Raw genomic sequence first — 23,125 nt, 5'->3', positions numbered from 1 at the left:
ATTTGACTTTCTCTTCTCACCTGATAGTCTACAAGTAGCTCAGGACCTTTGAAGTATCGAGAAGCAACTCGGACATTATATTCTTGGCCAGGATGGTAAAACTCAGCTAAACCCCAGTCTATTAGCCGTAGCTGCAAGAAAAAAGAGAATAAATCATAAGCAATTTTATCTTCCAAGCTACTCCATACATTGCCTTTAGGGTACTCTTTTAAAAAACTAGAGGCCCGATGCACGACATTCATGCACAGGTGCAGTCCCTAGGCCTGGCTGGATATCGAAGCGCGAGTGTCTGGCATAGAAGGGCAGGTCCCATCTGACCTTTGGGTCCTGGGCAGCACCTGGGTTGCCAGGCACCTGAGTGCGGGGGCTTCCCTGGTGCCCGAGCCCTGGCGTCTCGGAGGAGGGTAGCAGGGGGAGTTCAAGTAAGCTTAGGGGACACCCCACATTCTCACCACACCTCCATCTCCGTCAACCCTGCCCCCAGGTAGCCAGCGAGAGGTCACAGCCCTCCGCGTCCTGGCACCATAAGAAGTTTGTTGCCGCCACCCACCCCAAGTTCTCCATCCCAGCCCAGGGCCATGCCTCGATCGGGTGATGGGGGTTTGCCGGCTGGGGGCATGGACCTGGGAGGTTGGCCACCAGCCCCAAGAAGGGAGCTGGTGTTCGGCCCCTTGGGAAAGGGGACGCATCCCCCACCACCAACCCCCGGTTCCCCATCCCAGCCCAGGGCCTGCGGGCTGGGGGCAGCTCCTTCTATTGAGCGTCTGCTCCCTGGTGGTCAGTGCACGTCATTGCGACCGGTTGTTCCATCATAACGGCCGGTTAGGCTTTTATATATATATATATACTAGTGGCCCGGTGCACAAAATTCGTGCACATTAAAAGGGATTAGAGGAAATATTTTAATATTACTATTTGCCCTTTCTCTATAATAGAAGTGTCAGAAATGAAAGGAAATTAGTAAAATGTATATAAAAATCTTCCTCCTGTCAGAGTCTGGGGCGCACCATGGGACCGAGAGTCAAGTCCCCGCCCACCCACGTCTACCTCAAAATCGCGTGAGACCCAGACCCAGCCGGGCCCCCCATTGGGCTAGATCCACACCCGGCTGGTCCCACCCTTGTCATGCCCCGCTGGGCAGGGGGTGTGGCCTGAGGTCCCCTGTCAAGCCCTGCCGGGTGGGGGGCATGCCTTGTGGTCCCCCGTCAAGCCCCACCAGGCGGGAGGTGTGGCCTGAGGCCTCCCGGCCTAGGGCAAGGGGAGCAGCCTGAGGTCCCCCGGCCCAGCACGGGGGCGGTGCACCTTGAGGTGCCCCGTCAAGTCCCATCGGGCTGGGGGTACAGCCTGAGGTCCCCTGGCCTGGAGCTGGGGTGGGGGCGCATCCTGAGGTCCCCTGGCCTGCCACCAGGGTGGGGGGAGCAGCCTCAGTTCCACCATGAAGCCCTTCTGGGCGGGGCATGGCCTGAGGTCCCCTGTCAAGCCCCATGGGGGCTTGGGGGGGGGGGCACAGCCTTAGATTCCTGCTGATTGCTCGTTAAGGCTCCTTATGGGAACTCAGTGTCTGCTCTGGGCGCAGCCATCTTGTGTTACGGAACCTCCCCCTCTGCTGTGGGCGCTGCCCTCTTTGTGGCAGAGTGATGGTCAATTTGCATATTCCCTCTTTATTATATAGGACTAGAGGCCCTGTGCACGAAATTCGTGTACTTGGGGGGGGGGGGGGAAGGGTCGTCCCTCAGCCTGGCCTGCACCCTCTTGTGGTCCGGGAGCCCTCGGGGGATGTCCGAATGACATCAGTGGGACATCCTTAGCGCTGCCGTGAAGGCGGGAGAGGATCCCGTCACTGCTGCTGCGCTCGCCAGCCACGAGTCCAGCTTCTGGCTGAGTCGCACTCCCCCTGTGGGAGTGCACTGACCACCAGGGGGCAGCTTCTGCGTTGAGTGTCTGCCCCCTGGTGGTCAGTGCGCATCATAGCGATGGGTCGTTCTGCCGTTTGGTCGATTTGCATATTAGCCTTTTATTATATAGGAGGATACCAGCCATGTCACTTTAAATTAAAACCCCTTCAGTGACTACCTATTATACAGAGGGGACAAAAGTAGATTTACAATTTTCATATGGAAAAACAAAATACAAAAATGAATAATACAGAAATAAACTGTGTTTCACGTACCAACAACTGTAAACCTAGTTTATCCAACCCCTGTATTTAAGGTGAAAATCAAACTTTTTGGAAAACCCTGTTTAGCTTGACATAGCTAGTTCTCATGACTTAATTCTTGTGCTCTAGGGAAACTTGCTGAAAGACAATTTCATTTTGTGCTTCTGCAAATTTCTTATACTGCTCAGCTGAATAGAATGTCTAGACTTTTCCTATTGGTGAACATCTCATCTTTTGAGATAGTTAAGTTAGGCCCTCACTGAAGTCTTTTCTAATTATCAAGTAGGACCAACCATTGCCTTTAGACCCTCCCTGAACCACAAACAATGAAGTTGATGCTCTAACTACTCAGCCAGGGTGAACCCACAATACTTTATTGTATATTTGTTTCCTATCTTTTTTTTTTTTTCAAAATGGACTGTAAACTCCTTGAAGGTAGGGACTGTTTTATTTACCTTTTAAATTCAACATAATGCCTAGTACACACAAGAAAAACAAAAAGTATTTGTTGAGTGAATGAAGAGAAAAGCCGCACAAAATGGCCCTTACCAAAATGTATCCCGAAAGTGGAAAAAGTACTAGTACAGTCAAGAGGCAACCTTATTTGCCCATTGTGTAAAACATAAGCATGATTTGAATTGTGGGTACTAGGGTGTGACTAGTCTGTCACTGTTAACTAGGTATAGTGTCTTCATTGTTTTGATGAACAAAGGGAATTATAACAAAAGGAAAAAAAGTATAATTTTTTTAGTCTTTTTTCTCCAACCCCTTAAAAAAAGTGCTTCAGGGCTATCCCTGAGTTTCCTTTTTTTAGCAACAAGTATTCCCAGATGAGTAGTTCTGGCCCCCCCGGCTTCACACACAGCATATCAGTGTTTCTCACTTATACTCTCTAGTCCAGCAGTCACCAACCGGTGGTCCGCGGACCACTGGTGGTCTGTGAGGTCCGAAATGTTTGCGACCGCTGTTCTAGCCCATGTCTTCTACCAGCCATCTCTGCCTCTTTGATCACCCAACAAACATCTCAGAACTAAACCTCTAATTATTCCTTCTTCCACAGCCTCCACCTTGTCAGTTAAAGGTAATTCCATTAACTCTATTGTTCAGGCCAAAAACACTCCACCCTGGACTCTTATTTCCCTTACACTCCATATCTATCTAATCTGTCAACAAATCTTGTTGGCTCATATTCTGACCATCATCATCACCTCCACTGCTACTACCCTGGTTCATGCTACCACCATCTCTTGTGTGATTTACTGCAATAGCCCCTTCTCCTAGCTTGTCAAGCTGCTTTCACCCTTACCCTGTATTCCTACACAGCAACCAGAATGATCCCTTATAAATGCTTTATATATATATATTTTTAAAAAATATATTTATTGATTTTTTTACAGAGAGGAAGGGAGAGGGAGAGTTAGAAACATCGATGAGAGAGAAACATCAATCAGCTGCCTCCTGCACACCCCCTACTGGGGATGTGCCCACAACCAAGGTACATGCCCTTGACCGGAATCGAACCTGGGACCCCTGAGTCCGCAGGCCGATGCTCTATCCACTGAGCCAAACTGGTTAGGGCTAAATGCTTTATATTTTTAAAATTATTATAAATTTACTGGTAGCCCTGTGCAGAAATCCATGCGCTAGTAGCTCTCTGCAGGGCCTGGATGCTCCGCGCCCGCTGTCTAGAGTCTATCCAAGGCCCAGAGGCCCATCCGTGGCCGGGCGTGGAACGCTTGCCTTGTCACTGCGGCGACAACACAAGCATTCCGCCGGGCTGCTCACGCTGCCCGCTCTCAGTGGCCGTCCCACTGGGACTGGGGGACTCCAGCGGGGCTTAGAGGACTGGGTGCTGCCATCTTGTGGCTATGGGTGCCTCCAGCTTTGTGATGGAGTGATGGTTAATTTGCATATTACCCTTTTATTAGATAGGCTAGTAAGTTGGGAATTCTGTGTACCCTTCACCCAACTTTACATTTCCAAATGGTACAAGATCAAAACCAGGAAATTGACATTGGCACAATCCACAGACATACCTTATTATTCACCAGTTTTACATGCTGGTGTGTGTGTGTGTGTAGTTCTACGTAATTTTATCATGTGTAGATTCAGATAACTCCTACCATAAGATACAGAACTATTCCATCATCACAGGTGTCGCTTTTGCTATTATTTTTCCACTTCTAACCCCTGGCAACCTCTATTCTCTAGCTCTATGACTTCGAGAATGTATTATAAATGGAAAAATCAGCACAACTTTTTTTTTTCACTCAGCATGAGATCCAACCAAGTTGTTGCATTATCAGTAACTAGAGGCCCAGTGCATGATTAAATCATGTACGTGTAGGGTCCCCTAGGCCTAACCTGCCATCCAGGCCATATCCACTGCCCCGCAAAGCCTAGCACGCTCTGCGGAGACTGCTAGCAGCCTGCTCCCCGCTTTTGATGGCAGGGGGTCCCCGCTGGTGCCGGAGCGGACAGACAGCCAGCTCCCCTACTTTTGCTCCCCGCTTTTGATGGTCCGCAGCAGGACGTGTGCTCGCTGCCCCAGAGGCCCCTTCTGTGCCGCAGCACAGCCATGGTGCAGACGCTGATCTCGCACCACCGCTGGCGACGCGAGCTCAGCGTCCTGCTGGCCCAATCGGCCACCCCGAGTCCCGCCCCCTGCTGGCCCAATAATGGGCGTAGCTGAGTGATGGTAATTTACATATTACCCTTTTATTATGTAGGATAGTTCATTCTTTTTTATTCCTGAGTAATACTATTCAGTAATAACACTACATGGTATAGATATACCTGTTTGATTAACCATTCTCTCACTGAAGGACATTTGGCCCCCCAATTTTCTAAAAAAAAAAAAAAAAAAAAGTCTTTTTAAATTAAATAAAGAGGGTAAGACACAGAGAAACATTGATGTGAGAGAAACACATCAATTGGTTGACTCCTGCATGTGCCCTGACCAGGGCCCAGGAGGAGCCTGCAACCAAGGTACGTGCCCTTGACTGGACTTGAACCCGGGACCCTTTGGGCTACAGGCCGATGCTCTATCCATTGAGCAAAACCATCTAGGGCCCAATTTTTAACTATTAGGAATAAAGCTGTATTCATATACAGGTTTTTGTGCAGACCTAAGGTTTGGTTTCTCTGGAATAAATGCCACAGCTGGATTGTTTGGTAAGCATGTTTGTTTAGCTTTTTTGTGATATGTCTTTTTAAAAAATTGATTTGAGAGAGAATGGAAGGGAAAGAGAGAAATATCGATGTGAGAGAGAAACATTGGGGACTGGAAACACAAACTGGGCATGTGCCCTGACCTAGAATTGAACTGGTGACCTTCCAGTGAACAGGATGATGCTCAACCAACTGACCCACTCTGGCTGGCGCTGTTTGTTTACATCCCTGTCCCTACTGTATATCCTTGCCACTGTTCCAACAAGCCAGGCACATTTTTGCCTCAGAACTTTGCATCCTCTATCTGAGACATATTTCTTCCTAAGGTTGTATGGCTGATGCCCTCAAGTGTTCTCTAAATATGTCATCTTCCCAATGAAATCTTCCCTTTACCCCTTGTTTAAAACCGCAACATCCCCCACTCTTCCCTATTCCTGACTTATTTCTCTTCCACATCACTTTTAACTTTCTGGCCTACCAGCATACCCCCCAAAGGCAAGCTCCTTATGGACAAGAATTTTTTACTATCTGCTTCAAGCATATATCCCCTGCTTCTAGAACAATACCATGCATAGTGTGTGTCTAAAAAGACATTTTAGGTGAATAAATCCTCTACATCTCCAAAGTCTACAACAGTCATCACTACCTATAAAAGGTACACTTGGTTATCTTACAAAACTGAAATATTATAAAGTATGTGTTCAGTAGAACTCTCATTAATAGCACTTGTACTTGCTAAATATTTCATCCATTTCACAACTGTGCACACTTAATTCTCACAATAACCTAGTGGCATGGATAGCCAATATTATTATACCTGTTGTACAGGTAAGAGAGAGGAGGCAAACAAGAAAGGAGTTTCCCAGATACTAGTTATTCAATAAATAAAACCAGAAGCCAGGTTCCATGCCCAAAACTGATTTGCCCACTATTCTAATGTTTCCTTCTTGGCAGTATTCTTTTTGTTGTTGTTAATCCTCACCTGAGGATATTTTTTTCATTGATTTTTTTTTTAGAGTGGAAGGGGGAGGGAGGCAGTGGGAGAGAGACAGGAGAGGGAGAGAAACATCAATGTGAGACACATAAATTGGTTGCCTCCCGCATGCTCCCAGACTGGGGTCAGGAATGGAACCTGCAACCCAGATAACGTGCCCTTGACCAGGAATTGAACCTGTGACCCGTCAGTGCAGGGGCTGACGCTCTATCCACTGGACCATGTTGGCCAGGGCGTCCTTCTTGATAATATCATTAGGAATTTGAATAATGGTTTAAACATTCTGATTAATTTATTCATTTACCAAATATGTGTCAAGTGCCTAATAGATACCAGGAACTGTAACAGATGCTAGGGATAAAGTGTTGAAGATGGGCTGTTCACTCTATCAGGCAGGAAAAGATTTATTAGTCTATCACATTACCTTTCTGTGCTCATGATCAATCATGACATTATGGGGCTTCACATCTCTGTGCATAATTCCCATGCTATGACAATAATCCAGGGCCTGTAAGAGAAACAGGAGAAAAAAAAAAAGGTTAGCTTGCATAAGAGTGATTTTCTAGTTAAAGCTTTTTACTTTTTCCTCTATAGTTTTCTTTCTAGTCTCACAACATCCCTGGGAGTCAGGGTTAGGACAATCACTCCGACAGCTATTTTGCACACTTGCTCAAGATCCTAAAGTCAAACTCATGGCCTCTGAACTTCAAGTTCTGTTCTTACACAGTTGTTACGACATCCTTTCTGTTCAAAAAGACCCAAAGTGACACCAATTGCATCACTTCCAATTTCTCTCCCTTATATAAAGCCTGGATTATTTTCATAAGCATAGGCCTCTCAAAAGAAGAAAACTGGTCTGTACTACAAAGTGTTCTTCAAAGAACAATAATTCTTTAGCAGCTAAGTGTTTACAGTAAAGGTCCATGGCCCATATATTGCCTGATGCCTGTTTTTGTGAATGTTTATTTTATTGGAACACAGCCACACATATTTGCATGTTATCTGTAGCCGCTTTCATACTACAACATAGCCAAGTAGCTTGAGAAAGACCCTATGGACCACAAAGCCAAAATTTTTACTGTTTATTCCTGTAAAGATGCTTGCCAACTCCTGATTTATGACATCAAATCCAATTTGAAAACCATGTCCAAACTCAAACTAAGGTGAACTGAGTGGTACAACCTTTGGGATTTGCTAATCCTGGCTTTTAGATCAGCTGATGTCACTGGCCAAATTCTTGTCCTTTTTAAAGGGCAACTTGAGTTCCTATGGTTTCTAGGACTAGGCAAGCATATCCTTAACTTTTTGAAGTCCTGCTTGCTATAAGACTGCATGAGCCAATGGGAAGATCAAATATCTCTACTGGCATAGTCTCTTCAAGGTACTTCTAAGGTTCGAATACAGGCTTTACATCAACCCTCATTTAATAAACTTTAGCCAACTCTTAGCAATTTTCTCATATATAAAGTTGATCTTGTGACTACTAGGAGGAAGATAATTTGGTGATTTCACTTTAGAAGTCAAAGTCCACTCTAAATCAGCAATCTCTAAGCAGTGATTTATATAATTTTAGGACAATGACCCTTTGACAGCTGAGGAAGTTTTTTGTTTTACTTGTTCAATTTTAAGTGAAATAAAGTATACCAGAAGCCAACACATCTGGATATATTTACAAGTTTGAACAATTTAACTGTTAACTTTCGTAGGATCAAGATGGAGATTACAAACATTTATGGGGCCCCAGCTCTCTTCTAAATACTCTTTCCAAACCATTCTAAATTATATTCCTACTAGACTCTATTCCATACCCTTACATTAGCAGAAAAGTTCTGATGCTATTAACTTATTAAAAACTTACATGAAAAGGCCCCTTCTTTCAACATATTTTAAAAAGTTAATTCACTAGCTTTTCTATAGTCATTTGAGTTATTTAACAAAGGTTAAGATCAATCTAAAGGTATTTAGTATTCAAAGTTCCCTTACCTTCAGAATCTCATACATGTAAAACCGAATATCATAGTCTGTTAACGTCTGGTATAATTGCTGTTAAAGACAAATGCAACATTTGAGCCATGAAATACTGCTGATGGAAGGCAATTTCTCATTCTTATTTGTAGTAATTCAAACCAAGACTTGGTTCATTTGCCATCATTCCAAGATCTATATCTACACCAGTCTCTAATTCTTCAACATAACATTCCCTTTAAAGAGATACGTTGAGTCTTTATATATGCAAAAGTCAAGAATTACTTAACTTGTATTTCTGAAGCTAAAATCCACTGTTGGGAATATACCAGTTTATCTAAGTAATATGCATTGATATACATTTGCAATCAAGTTTGCTTTTCATTTACCTCCAGACTTTCTCAAAAAAGGCATTTTGGCAAATACACAGCCTCCTTAGTAGGAAACTACCTCATCTACAGATCACCAGTGAGTGTGCAGATGGCTCACTGCCAAATCTGTCAAGCCAATTTAACAGATTCCTCTCCCAATTTGAAATAAACTTTGAACAACTGTTATGTATCCTTTCCAGCTTCCAAAGAGTTATGGTCTTTAAAAACAACACATGCATGTCATTAAATGGTTAGTGATGTCATCTGACGTTTTCTTTGAAGTTATTGCTCTGATTCTAAAAGTTCCTTTTATTCTTATTTAAACAAAAGAATTCATCCATTTATTGATACCTAAAATTCTTCATACTGAATTGGTTCAAAGGCAAGTCAAATACCCTTACAACTTGAAACGCAAGAGTGTCCATATTTTTCTTTTGTACTAGAATTGAGAATTGTTTGAAGTAGGCTGCTGGATGGGCAGAAAGTCAGAGATCAGTTGTAGAGGTATGTGTTGTAGAATTTACACCACCCTAACCCAGAGGAATCCTAAGGTATAAGACGACTTTGCTTTCCATACACAATACAATCCTCCTTGAACACTGCCATTTTAAAGTAAAATGCCCACGGACAGATCTTGACTTAACATGTGTTATTGCTTTCATTACATTTGACATCAGGGGAAACTGTTAAGTGAATGGTAAAGGTGGTGAGAAGTAAATGTATTTGGTTATTAAAGAGAGCACACAACAAATAAAAATGCAAACTACCAAGATGTGGAAAGTGGCAGTTTGTACAGCAATATTTCTATCTTATAATTTAACACTGTGAAGATAAAAAGCTCTTTTAAGCAAGTTGGAAGGGAGTTCTTCTAATACTAATATCCCTAAATGGCTTTCTATGTGGTCTGAAAACCCAACAGCTTGAAATGATTGGTTATATATTATACCTTGAAGTCTGTGTTGTTTACATGTTCAAAAACCAAGGCGGGAGTTCGTGACTAGGGAAAAGAAAAAGAAAACACACATCAGCAAAAGCCCTGGCAGCTTTAATGAGCACAATGTTTGCGGATGCTACGTGGTGAATTTGGCAGTCCTCGCCTCAGTAGTAGGAATCCCTCTATTGCTACAAGCCCTCCCACTCTGATCACCACACTTAGGTCATTTTTGGGATGGATTTCAAACAGAAGACATGGAGCTGAAGTCTCACCAGGCTCTAGGCAGCCCGACAATGCGCCCATCGCCCATCGGCATCGGACCTGAGTTTGCAAAATGGATTAACACATTTCAGTTTCCAGTGCTATCAGTCTCTTATCCTAGAAGAATAAGAAATAGTCTGTGGGTGGAGGTCTCTTTGAAAGAAAGACCCAAACTAGTTAAATGCTATAACTGATTAAGCACTTTTAAAGCAGGACTTAACAGTAGAGGGGGCAACAGAGAGAGGCCAGCTGTGCTCTGAGTCAAACACCACCTCAGCCCTGGTGGGCCTTGCCAGCACATACTATACTTACCACAGGGTCTTTTACAATGTCTGCTAGTGTGATGATGTTGGGACCGCCTCGCAAATTCTCCAAAATCTTTATTTCACGCTTAATTTTCTTCTTCTTTACTGGCTGAAAGAGTACAAGTACGCACATCAATGAAATAAAGTATTTCAGGATATTTCAACAGGTAATGTAATACATACATATTTATGAGCTCCTTGAAAGAAGGAAATGTATCAGATTCATCTCTGAATCCCCTTCTCCTAGCTCTATGCCAGGCATTCTGTAGGTTACTTAGCAAATGTTGAAAGAAAAAGGTTTCCATTCCAAGTATTAGACCTCTGCAGAATTAGCATTTAATTCCAATCATCAGTCTTAAAATGTTAACTCTTTATAACTATACAAACTAGGATTATAAATGGTAATACTAATATTGTAAATGGTAATCTTGAAAAATCTTTTTACCAATTAGAATGAAACACAGACTTTTTCTATTCCTTCCTCTAAGTCTATAAATAAACACCCAACAGAGGTTAGATGAACAGGACCAACATCAAGGACAGCCAAACCATCTTTGTGCAGCATAAACTTGTGGGTTAAATGTGGGCCTTGGAGTAAAAAATCCCTAATGTGAATCTTACTTTCATGACCTGCTGGCTGTATGCCTATGGGTAAGTTACATGACCTCTCTAAGCCTTCATTTGGGAAAAATGATCAACAAGAGTACTTATCTCATAAGATGGTTATAAGAATCAAGTGAAATATATGAGATCTCAGAATATTACTGGGACACAGTATCTAGCTAGCCTTATGACCAGTATTCCTATAAATGAACTCATCTCTCTATTCTAAAAAGACCACTCTGCAGAGTCCCTTAACATACTTCCATATTCTTTTGTCCTCACTCATCATTTCCACATCTGCTCTGGGACAGAATCTTTTTCATTTTTCTGAGGAGGGCTTTGGTCCAACTGTACCATCTCCACAAAGCCTTCGTCCTAAATAGTCTAAAACAGTGCTGGTCCAAAAGAAATATAATGCAAGCCACATATATATTCTCAATGTTCGAGTACCCATGTTAAAAAAAGATAAACAGCCCGGTCGATGTAGCTCAGCGGTTGAGCACTGACCCAGGAACCAAGAAGCCGCAGGTTCGAATGCAGGTCAGAGCACATGTCCAGGTTGCAGGCTCAATCCCCTGTGTATGTGTGTGTGTGTGGGGGGAGAGGCGTGCAGGATTGATGATGCTTCTCTCTCATCAATGTTTCTATCCCTCTCCCTTCCTCTCTCTCTAAAAAGCAATAAAAACATTAAAAAAAATAGACAAAATTAATTTTAATAACATTTTTTATTTAACAAAATATATTCAAAATCTTATTTTAACATGTAAATCAATATAAAAATTACTAATGGACAGTAGAGATATATTTATTTTACTAAGCCTTTGAAATCTAGTATATTTTATCCTTATAGCATATTTCAGTTTGGACCAGCCATACTTAAAATGCTCAATAGCCACATGTGACCTGTGCCTGCTGTACTGGACCTGCAGCTCTTTCCCAGGGTGTCAGACATGCTGACATGCTGCATACAATTCTCAGAAATTATTTTAAGCATATATAATCTCTTCATTAACAAGATCAGTGGCTATTAAACTTTAATGATCCATAACCTGGATTTTTTTAATACACAGATTTCCAGGATCCACATACATATGCTCAATCTGAATCTGTACAGTGTTTTTTTTTTTTTAAAAAAAAACTGAACCAACATTTAAAAACCAGGAGAATTCATATACATATATAAATCTTTATAGTTTCTTTCTGCAAAGGAGTATCAAGCAATGCTGGTCTTGCACTACTACAGCACCCATCACTCACCTCCTCTAATCATGGGCATTTACATCAGACTAGCTGCATGTCATTTGCCTGCCTGACCTCTAAAGGCCTGCATTTGTGACTCCTCATCCTTACACCGTAGAGATAACAATTTATTGAAAACAAAAGCATGAAATAGAATTAAAAACAGAGGAAATCAAATCAGTCTTAGGCTTAGAGAGAGGACTGAACCTTTACTCCCTTCCTCTGCCACAATATAGCTGTATGACTGAAGCCAATCACTTCTCTTGCTTTAGTTTCCTAATCTGTCAAATGAAGATAATATCTATTGATTTCAGATGACAAAATAAAATAAAGGTGTTAAAGTACTCCAAACGCCCTTTCGGCATCACTATTACTTAAAAACAAATTCTAACTTCCAAAAACCTCTGAAATTACAATCTCTCTCTTTTTTTACTCACCTTGAGAATTTTAACAACAACTTTTTCATTATTTGTGATGTTGATGGCTTCAAATACTTCACTATATTTACCCCGGCCTAATTTTCGAACCAGTTGGTAGTCATCTTGATTTCTGTAAACAAAGAGTCAAAATCACAATGATTTTAAAAGTTCAACATACCAAGCACTAATTCAACTTATAAAATTTATTACCAGTAAAAGAAATATGAGGTGTCCTATATAATAAAGAGTTAATATGCTAATTAGGCCGGATGGTGGAACGACCTTCGGGAACAGCCTGTTTGGGGAGCGGGGGCTCCCAAGGAGGCAGCCGGGGCTGCTGTGAGGGCCGAGCCTTTTGCATGAATTTCGTGCATCGGGCCTCTAATTTCAAATAATTCCCAAATCAGTTTCTTTATTTTAATTGGGCCAATTAAAAATGGGCGCATTCCAAATCCTTTCAATTATTTTTTTAAATCCGAAATGGTTTACATTTATATTGGCATATGACACATAGATAGCTTGTATTAGGATTCATTATACATGCTTGACCTATAACAACAAAGAGCTTTCCCTTGGAGAATAATTTTTATATATTCCTGTCTCCTAGTGCCTGGCCCACTGTTGGCACTTAGCAGGAAGTAAATACACATTACAAGAATATTTCAATTCAGCCACATTTTGGGAGCAGCCTATTTTGAATGGGCTTCTTTGTGTTTTTGTTGTTGTTTTTTAAATATATTTTATTGCCTTTTTACAGAGAGGAGGGGAGAGGGATAGAGAGCCAGAAACATTGATGAGAGAGAAACATCGATCAGCTGCCTCCTGCACACCTCCTACTGGGGATGTGCCCGAAACCAAGGTACATGCCCTTGACCAGAATCGAACCTGGGACCCTTCAGTCTGAAAGCTGACGCTCTATCCACTGAGCCAAACCGGTTAGGACTGAATGGGCTTCTTTGTAGGTAAGTGGCTTTCAAATATATAGGCTTGACCTCTCACTTGTTCTCCTAGGCAAGCCCTGAGAATAGTCCATATAATGGAGTTTTGCAAACTATATTATAGATCATGAACCATAGTTAGGGGGTCCCTTCCTCTATTTTACCCATGTTTATTTCATGATCACTAAACAACATCAGAGTTAAAAACAAGAAATACACTAACATTTTCTCTCTGCCCCTGCTAATAATTTAGAACACTTTGCACTAAAGAATGACATAGTCCTTTTAGTAACATCTAAATTCTATTTATTCCTGCTGGAGACAATAAGAATCTAACATGTAACAAATCAGCCATTAATTTTCCTCAAGCAACTAAAAAGAAGTGAATGAACAGAAAAGGCAAAAGGTAGTAAGGACAATGAACAACATAATAATCATGGCAGGTCTAGGGCAAGGGTGCTCTTAGTTCTGGTTGAGATCCCCTCCTGTGGGAAGGTAGCCTATATAATAAAAGGCTAATATGCAAATCAACCGAATGGCGGAACAACCAACCGGTCGCTATGATGTATGCTGACCACCAGGGGGGCATGCGCAGAACATGGTGGGCGTGGACAGCAGGTGGCAGAGCATGGAACATGGTGGGCCTTAGCTGTGGTGGGATGGTGGAGCAGGTGAGCAGGGGCGCCAGACCAAGGTGGGGCACCAGTCACTGTCATTGGGGCAAGCCTCTGGTGGTTACTAAAAATTCTTTGCTCCCAGCGCTTGCACCTGCTGGTGGCACTGGAGCTGCTGCTCGCACCCGCTGCCGTGGCCCAGCACTGGCCCCGATCGCTCAGCGCAGTCAGCTGGTGTGAGCAGTGGTTGCCGGCCCTGATTGCCCCTGAGGGCTTCTCCACCTACCCCTGCTCCTGACGGGTGATCAGGGCAGCTGCTTGCACCTGCTGACGGCATCAACCGCTGCTGGCACCAGCCCCAATCGCTCTGTGCCGTCAGTGCGTGCAAGTGGGGCCAGCGGGAGCAGGGTTGCAGGCAGACAGGGGACCTGGGGCCACTATGGGAGGGGCTGGGTAGGGGTGCGGAGGATGGGCCAAGACCCGCCCCTGGGCCCACTGCAGTCTTGCGGGTCACAGTTCCTTTCAAGGTGCATGAATTCGTGCACTTGGCCCTTAATAGGAAATAAGAGCAAGCATGCAAATAGGACCATGCCAAAAACTCAATAGTACTATTTTAGCAGAACTAAATGCAGAGCACTAAATTTGAACAGAATAGTTGAATTTCTGTAAAATGGAGAGGCATCCCTAGAACCCAAAGCCTGATATAAGGAGAATTGTTAGATTATCATTAACTAGAGGCCTGATGCATGAAAATTCATGGAAGAGTAGGCCTTCCTTCCCCTGGCTGCTGGCACTGGCTTCCCTCTGGCACCCGGGACCCAGGTTTCCCTCCTCCAGCCGCAGGCAGGCACCCGGGACCCAGGTTAGCTTCCCTCCAGTCCTGGCTTTGTCAGGAAGGACGTCTGGTCTAATTAGCATATTACTCTTTTATTATTATAGATGATAACATTTACTGGTATTGTACCACTGGTTCTTGACAGTATATCTTTAAAGCACACTCTGTCTCCTTGTGCAGAGGCAATGACTTAACTGTTAAGATTAAATACACTCACAATTTTTGGAGGCTATATTTATCTACTTACAGGCTACGGACATCACATGTGGGTAGATATAAAATATAGCATATGGAAGCTGTAGCTTTATGAGTTTTCAAATAGTTTTCTTTTGCATTTGAATGTCAAAAAGCTTTTTATCACAAAAGTATGACCTGATGAATTAAATACATACCATGTTGGGACAAGAAATGCAAACATCCCAATGAGATTGCACAGAGAATTAGGAGAGCAAATACTGCTGTTCCGGCAGAGTGCAACTGTTCAAGATGGAATTTGGGCTGAATTCCATGTTAAACATGTCTAGTCTTATGATAAGGGCAAGTGTTTAAGGTCTTAATTTTGCTTCTCATTAGAAAGAGGACACCTTTCTGGAGAACTGTTTCATTCTTCAGAATCATCATGGGACAACATTCTCTGACCTCAAAAACACTTTATGTAAGAGTTAAGTATTTTCAAAATCTCTTAAGTTTTAATTCTCACCTAACCATAAAGCCCTTAGCTGAGGCAAGTTGATAGGTAACTCTTCATCAGCTTTGTATACAGAATATATAAATCAAAGAATAAGAAAAAGACTGAAATGATTCTTCAATGATAAGCTCATCAAAATTGTTAATTTGTCAAAGCAATACCTTGGTTCTTCATTGCAGAAGAAAACACAAATCGGACTTCAATCTTGAGGTTTACAAATCTCAGTCAGAGAGGTTGTGTGACATAAATTACTCTACAAATCCATGAGCCAGCCCTTTGGGTGAATATAGTGAGATAAAAGGAAACAATTACCCCCATTCCACCACATGTGACTCGTAATCCCAGTACTCTCGGGGTCTGTGCGTATTAACATCTGTGTAAACTCTGGCCCTGCTTGGCACGGGTCCCGACATGTCAGACAGGTTGGCGAACAAAGCTGAACTTGATGTTTGGAGATCTGGCAGTCACTGTGTTCAGAGGCAGCTGTGGGGTGGGCGAAGACTTTGTTTCAGAACTGTTTTCTTCAAACTGCAAAAACAAAATGCACAAGGGCCAAGGAATTACTTTTTAAAAGCATACAGGAATAAAAATTACCTTACAACAATGGCCTTAAATATAGTTCTGGCTCTCTTACCTGTTAAACCAATGAATATATTCCAACTGTGTCACAGTGTTTCCCTTAACACAGAACAAAAAACAAACAAACACCTGTATCAGCCCTAATCCTATTCTGCAAAGTAGTTTGTTACCTCCTCAGCTAAAGTTTGGATAGCCTGGAAGGGAAACATGGCATTGAGGACAGACCCATCAGTATCACTACTATTTATACATTCTATAGAAAATGTTGGCAAGAATAGTACTTTTCTTTCAGCAGCTTTCTACAGCTCAAGTAGGGATGCTAAAAGGCTCTGGAGTGGTGACAAAGCCAATATAAACCACCAGTCTGACTCTAATATTTGATGAAACAAGGAAGGAAATAGACTGTTCTCACACATCAAAGTTCAATGTCATTTTATATTAATCCAAATCATTTGGTGAACCTTATGTAATAATCAGTACATCCTTGATCACCATTTGAAATACCGTATTTTCTGGCGTATAAGACGACTGGGCGTATAGAAGATTTTCCTGGGTTAAAAAGTCGTCTTATATGCCAGAAAATACGGTATATACTTTATTTCATTAAATTCAAAAATAAAATATTCCTTTTATTTACTTAATACAGGTACAAGCTTAATAAAAACTGATAGAAAACATTAACATATATTGGATGAACTAATGAAAAATTTGAGAGAAAAATCTGTGAAATTTTAGAAATACAAACTGGTAAACTAAGTCTCCTTTATGATGCCTACCCTGATTTTTCTGAGATTCCTGTAGCATGTTGATTCCTATTACTCTGCATTTAATTAAAAATGCATTTAGCCCTAACCAGTTTGGCTCAGTGGATAGAACGTCGGCCTGTAGACTGAAGGGTCCCAGGTTCGATTCCAGTCAAGGACACATGCCCAGATTGCGGGCTCAATCCCCAATGTGGGGCATGCAGGAAGCAACCAATCAATGATTATCTCTCATTATTGATGTTTCTATCTCTCTCTCTCCCTTCTCCCTTCCCCTCTGAAATCAATAATAATGTATTTAAACAAACAAAACAATACTATGAAGATCAAATGACAAAACCTTAATTTAGATGGTAGACTGGGTAAGCTCTTGTTGTCTATACTTTCAGTGTCATATCTGTACTATCTTTTTTGTAAATTTGAAGTTATTTCAAATAAAAGGTTAAAATAAAATCTGTATAAGAAAACTGTGGCCTAGAAAGAGGAAAAGTGACCTATAATCCCGTAGCTACTACTTAATAGCAGAGCGAGGACCAGAAACCAAACTTTAGATTCTTGTGACAGTGATTTCTCTGCCATCAATTATATAAACTAATTGGATAATAATAGCTAACTCTGCAAGCATTCACTATGTGCTTTATGTGGATTTCATTTAATCCTCACCACACAAATGGTGAGAAAGTTATCATCATCCCCATTTTACAGATGAGGAAATTCAAGTAAAGAAAGTTTAAGTGACTTGCCAAAGGACATAGAGCTGGAGGAACTGACATTTAACTAGACTGTAAAATAGGGATCACTGTAATTACATCATAGGTTTGTGGTGAGGATTCAATAAGTTAATGAATGCCAACTGTTTACAACTGTGCCTACTTGAGAGCTCTAAGAGACCCATTTATGGCAACTATGATTTTCCAATGTTGTATTTAAGCTGGAGCTTAGCGAGCATACACAAAGAAGATAAACCAGAAACGATGTCTCCTTGTGCACATGGTTTAATGGCTTAAACCTTTCAGAGGATGAGCAAGAGACTGGGATGGGGATTAATGATGTACTGGAAAATGTGACAACCAACCAGTGATATTCTGGAGCCCCATGAGGATAAATTTAAATGGCCAGAAAACAACAAAATGTTCAAATAATTATTAAAAAGTGAACCAAACAGTTTTAAAAATTATTTCCAAGTATTTATTTCTTTGGTTTTATAGAACAACCAGATTATAGTAATCTATCTTAACCTAATATTGGTTAAGTGAAAAAACACACACATCCTCCATACTAGCAAAAACAAAACAGAAAGCAGACACTTTTATTGTAACTTTTGTTCTTCCCAAGAAACAAGGTCCTTGGTGCTGTGGGAGTGCTGGCTTTTTTGTGTGGCTAGACGACTGCATTGACAACAGTGAGACACTAGGAAAATGGGTAAAGGTGTGAATGTGTGCGCACCTGCAAACAGCTAAAACAGTATAGACAATAGCTGAAACCAACAGAAATACTGTCCCCAGGTACTTATCCTATCTAATAATAGAGTAACATGTAAATTACCATCACTCCGCTACGCCCACGATTGGGCGGCAGGAGGCTGGGGGGCGGGACTCGGGGTGGCCTATCCGGCCATTGAGAGGCACGGATCCGCTGCCACTGAGGGGGGCTACCCTGCTGTTGAGAGGCGCAGGGGGCGGGAGTTCCGCCCCCGGCGCCTCTCAACTGCCAGATCCATGGCCGCTGAGGGGGCCTGCCATGGACACCCAGCTGCGCTTCTCAACTGCAGGGTAGCCAGGTGTCCCCGGCAGCCCCCCTCAGCGGCCGCGGACCATCAAAAGTGGGGGAGCTGGGTGCCTGTCTGCTCCGGCACCAGGCCTTTCAGAAGACTGCCATGAGGCTTCTGAAAGGCCTGGTGCCGGAGCAGACAGGCACCCAGCTCCACCGCGAGAAGTGAAAGCGTGTAGGGGACCCTACACGTGCATGATTCAATCATGCACTGGGCCTCTAGTGACTTAATAAAATGATACTAAACTATTAAATTCTTAGCATCTTCTCTGATAAAAACAATCTTTCTCTTCAGTCTCCATATTCCTTTATAGGCATCTGTGGATCGCAAAGCCTTAACTTCTGCTCTCAGCTTAAGAAGTTTGTAAAATCAACACAAATTTAGTAACAGGGATTAGATGCAATAGGGTGATGAAACAGTAGAGTCCTGGTTTCAAATCCTTAATTGGCTACTGGGCTTCTTCCAGCGTTGGTTCATCACTTACAAAACCTGCCTAACTGCACTTGCTGACTGAAGAGAAGATCAAATGAGATAGCTCCCAGAAAGGGCTCAGGAACACCAATCACATGTAAATAATTATTAAATTACTACTATGCCATAGCTCCTCGGTGAAAACTAATAAGAAACCTATCTTTAAAAACCTACAGTTTTCACCCTGGCCAGGTGGCTTAATCAATTTGGAGCGCCAGCCAGTACACCAAGAGGTTGCAGGTTCTATCCCTGATCGGGGCACATACCTGAGGCAACGAATCAGTTTCCCTCTCTAAAAAAAAAAAAAAAAAAAAAAAATTAAAAGGCTACAGTTTTCATTTCTTTACAAAAATTATAGAAGCTGTGGTTAATTCCCAGCTTCTCAGGGCCAACTCATGGGTGAAGGTGACATTACAAAATGAGACTTCATTTCTCCCTTTCAGAAACCACCCGATTCACGTGAAAAATATTCCCCAACTCCCATTTACTAGCCCTATGTATCACAACCACCCCGTCTTCTGCTGCTCTCTTACAGCCTTGGCATTCTCTGTGATGAGCAGAGCAAGACTATCCACTAATGAAACTCTTGAGATTCTCAAGTACTTGTTTGACTGACCCTTGCAGCTTTGTACCTCATTATTAGCTGGGACCTAATTTATGAACTAGTGGATCTGACTCTCCAACGGGAGGGCAACTATCTGTTTTACAGTACCCCCCAAAAAACTTCACTTTACTGTCATGCATACCAAATAATTTGCTTATAAGAGTCACTCACATGAATTTCAATGGTTGGCCTTCATTAAATATATGGGGAGAAGATAACAGGGTTCTTGAATTCAGCAACTTTAGATAAATAAAATGGTGTGAAGAAGGAAGGTAATGAGATGGAGATAGAGTGGGGATGTGAAAAGACTGGGAAGAAAAGTCATCAAAGATAAACATTATTTTATTCAAATAGTATTTTGCTCATATCGCGGTAGAAGTGTATGTATATTCACATGCAGCCTAACATGAAGGAAATACAAGGATAGCATAAATTTCTCAATTATAACTTTGATCCTTTCATACATCCCTTCCTTTGTTCATCCCTTAAATATATGAGCATCCTATCCTATCTAAGAAAAAGGTAATATGCAAATTAACTGTCATTCCATCACAAAGATGGCGGCGCCCATAGCCACAAGATGGTGGCAGTCCAGTCCCCTCAGCCTCGCTGGAGTCCCCCAGTCCTGGGCGGGCTGCCGCTGAGAGCAGGCCTGGTGGAATGCTTGCTTCATCGCCGTGGTGACTGAGGGCCTCTGGGGGACAGGGCGACTGGCCCGCAGCCTCCGCGGCCGAGTGCAGGCCCGGAGAGGAGACGGTGGGCCCACCTCCCACGGAAGCAGCACAGCTCCCATGGAGGCGGCGGGTGGCCTACTTCGCGCGATGGGCTACTAGTTTACTATGAAGAAGTACTATGCTAGGCCTTGGAAATATAATGAGCAAGGCAGAACAGGGTGAGATACATATGCCTTTATCTGCAGACTAAGGATAATGGAAATTCATCAGAGTTTTAGGCAAAAAGTGATTCATGTACATTTTTAAAGTTTGTTCTGTCCAGGTACGGGCCAGGCAGAGATCAGATTTAGGGAGGCTGCTAACAGTCACCTATGTGAGAGAGATAATGGAAGCTTGACCAATGGTGGTAGCAATGGAGATATGTGGACTAATGAGGAACAAAAATTTATGGTGTGAAAACAGTATCTCTGGCCCTGGCTGGTATGGCTCAGTTGGTTGGAGCATCGTCCAGTGCACCAATGGGTCCTGGGTTTGATTTCCAATCAGGCCACATACCCAAGTTGTGGGTTTGGGGCGTGTATGGGAGGCAACAGATCAACGTTTCTCTCTCACATTGATGCTTCTCTTTCTCTCCTTCCCTCACTGACTACCTCTAAAATAAACAACAACAACAACAAAACACTTCCGGGCGGACTGGATAATGGGGTAAGGAGTGGGAGGTGAGTTTTAGGTTTCTAGCTAGACAGACTACTGATGTTTCATGAAAACAGAAAACACTCTGGAAGCAAACTCACAAAGTCAAGTTTTGGACTTAAGGTGAAAATGGTTTTGAGACATTAAAAAGGATACTGAACTGGAACTTAGATATTACAAGTCTGGAGCTGAAAAAGCTTCTCAGCTTTAAATATCTAACCTTCACCAGCAATTCCATGAGACAGGCATTTCTTTCCCCAACCTACAGTTAAGTAAGCTCAGTAGCATGACCTAGAATATCCAGTAAAAATGGAGTTGGGATGCAAATCCAAGTTGGCTTACCTCCCAAGGTTCAATTCTTTTCATGCCTATATAAAACTTATCACGTTCTAAACCCTTTATTCAGTAGTCTTCAAACCTTAATTTCTCTATTACACCCATAGCTCCCTGAAGTCAAGATCCATGTCTAATTTACCTAGTTACTTTACAGTAGCCAGCTGGGCTTGATTTATTACAAAAAAAATAATAATAAAATGACGCCCAGCTGGTGTGGCTCAGTGGTTGAGCATCAACCTATGAACCAGGAAGTCATGGTTTGATTCCCAGTCAGGGCATATTTCTGGGTTACTGGCTTGATCCCCAGTGTGGGGCAGGCAGGAGGCAGCCAATCAATGATTCTCTCTCATCACTGATGTTTGTATCTCTCTCCCTCTCCCTTCCTCTCTGAAATCCATAAAAATATTTTTTAAGAAAAGAAAATGCAGTCGCCTCTGAAAGGCAGGGTGCCTCAAACACTTCTGATCATCTGGTGCACAGATAGGGGGAACTAAAAGACCAACTCAAGGGTTCTTGAGAAATTGCTCCCTTTGCTCTCTCTCCCTCCCAATATTATAGCTTCTTCTACTAAAGAACAGGCCACAGACCAAACCAGAGGAAGTCGGACCTGCATTACCACCATTTGTCCACCATCCAGAGCTGAGGGGTCAGTGCCGACATGTACACATAAGGAACTGGTGGACATTGAAATTGGGTCTCAAAAGAACTGTTGGTCCAGAAAGAAACTCACTACAGACGGATTCATTTGCCTGTCAGCATAACTATTATTGCTAGTCTCACATTCAGTTCTTATAAGTATATCTCTAGTGACACATGATCTCGCTCATCTAGGGGAAATGATGAACAACATAGACTGATGAACGAGAACAGAGCCGGAAACAAGGAGGCATTGATCGGACTATCGGGCCTTAGAGGGAGGATAGGGGAGGGTGGGGGGAGGGGGGAGAGATCAACCAAAGGACTTGTGTGCATGCATATGAGCCTAACCAATGGTTAAGTTCAACAGGGGGTTGGGGCATCTGTGGGGAGGGGTGTGGGATGGGAATGGGGGGATGAGGACAAATATGTGACACCTTAATCAATAAAGAAATTTAAAAAAAAATAAAAATAAAGAACAGGCCACAATTAAAATTTGCCCCCACTGCAATAATTAAGAGAATACTGGAGAAACTTTATTTTAGCAATTTTTTAAATAGTTATTTGGAAGTTTGGAGAAGTGCCTAAGTCCTGGATACTCTGAAGGTCAATTCTCCTATTTACTGTTCATAACACATGTACCATATACCTCAAGAAAATCTAACATACCACTATTTCTATCTAAAAAGCCACCAGATTAATTCTGAAGACATAGCTAACTTCTGTTTATCCAATGTTTAACCTAAAAGAAGCCAATTATAATCAACTATGAAACATTATCTTGTCAACATTTTCCCTACTGAAGTCAGACCACACCTATAACCAATTACATGGCTCTACTTGACCTATCTATCCCATATAATAAAAGGCTAATATGCAAATTGTCCCCTCAACCAGAAGTTTGACCAGGGGGCAGGGCCAACCAACTGCCCATGGCCTGCCCCATCCCAACTGGGGGCGGGGCCAGTCAGCCAACTGCCCATGGCCCCTCCCCGCAGCTGGCCTGATCAACCCCCAATTGGGGTGGGCTGGCCGGACCCCACCCATGCTCTGGGCCTCTAATCCTACAGAATAAAATGGTAATATGTAAATTACCATCACTCCG

The 23,125-nt window shown here is 42.5% G+C and overlaps 1 protein-coding gene and 1 long non-coding RNA gene across 2 annotated transcripts in view; one reads left to right on the top strand and one right to left on the bottom strand.

Annotated features, from left to right (window-relative positions):
- Positions 1 to 23,125, bottom strand: part of CSNK2A1 (casein kinase 2 alpha 1) — a 56,706-nt gene that overhangs the window by 10,598 nt on the left and 22,983 nt on the right. Inside the window, 7 exon segments of the mRNA XM_028144652.2 lie at positions 21 to 131; positions 6,748 to 6,831; positions 8,307 to 8,366; positions 9,606 to 9,656; positions 10,167 to 10,268; positions 12,439 to 12,550; positions 15,808 to 16,023. Coding sequence (XP_028000453.2) covers positions 21 to 131; positions 6,748 to 6,831; positions 8,307 to 8,366; positions 9,606 to 9,656; positions 10,167 to 10,268; positions 12,439 to 12,550; positions 15,808 to 15,908 — 621 coding nt within the window. The 5' untranslated portion in view covers positions 15,909 to 16,023.
- Positions 1 to 23,125, top strand: part of LOC129151018 (uncharacterized) — a 37,113-nt gene that overhangs the window by 2,747 nt on the left and 11,241 nt on the right. The window lies entirely within an intron of this gene.

Source organism: Eptesicus fuscus, chromosome 12 (genome assembly GCF_027574615.1).
Source record: "Eptesicus fuscus isolate TK198812 chromosome 12, DD_ASM_mEF_20220401, whole genome shotgun sequence".
NCBI lineage: Eukaryota > Metazoa > Chordata > Mammalia > Chiroptera > Vespertilionidae > Eptesicus > Eptesicus fuscus.
Note: the sequence above shows the minus strand (reverse complement) of the source record. Positions and strands in the feature narration are given on the sequence as shown.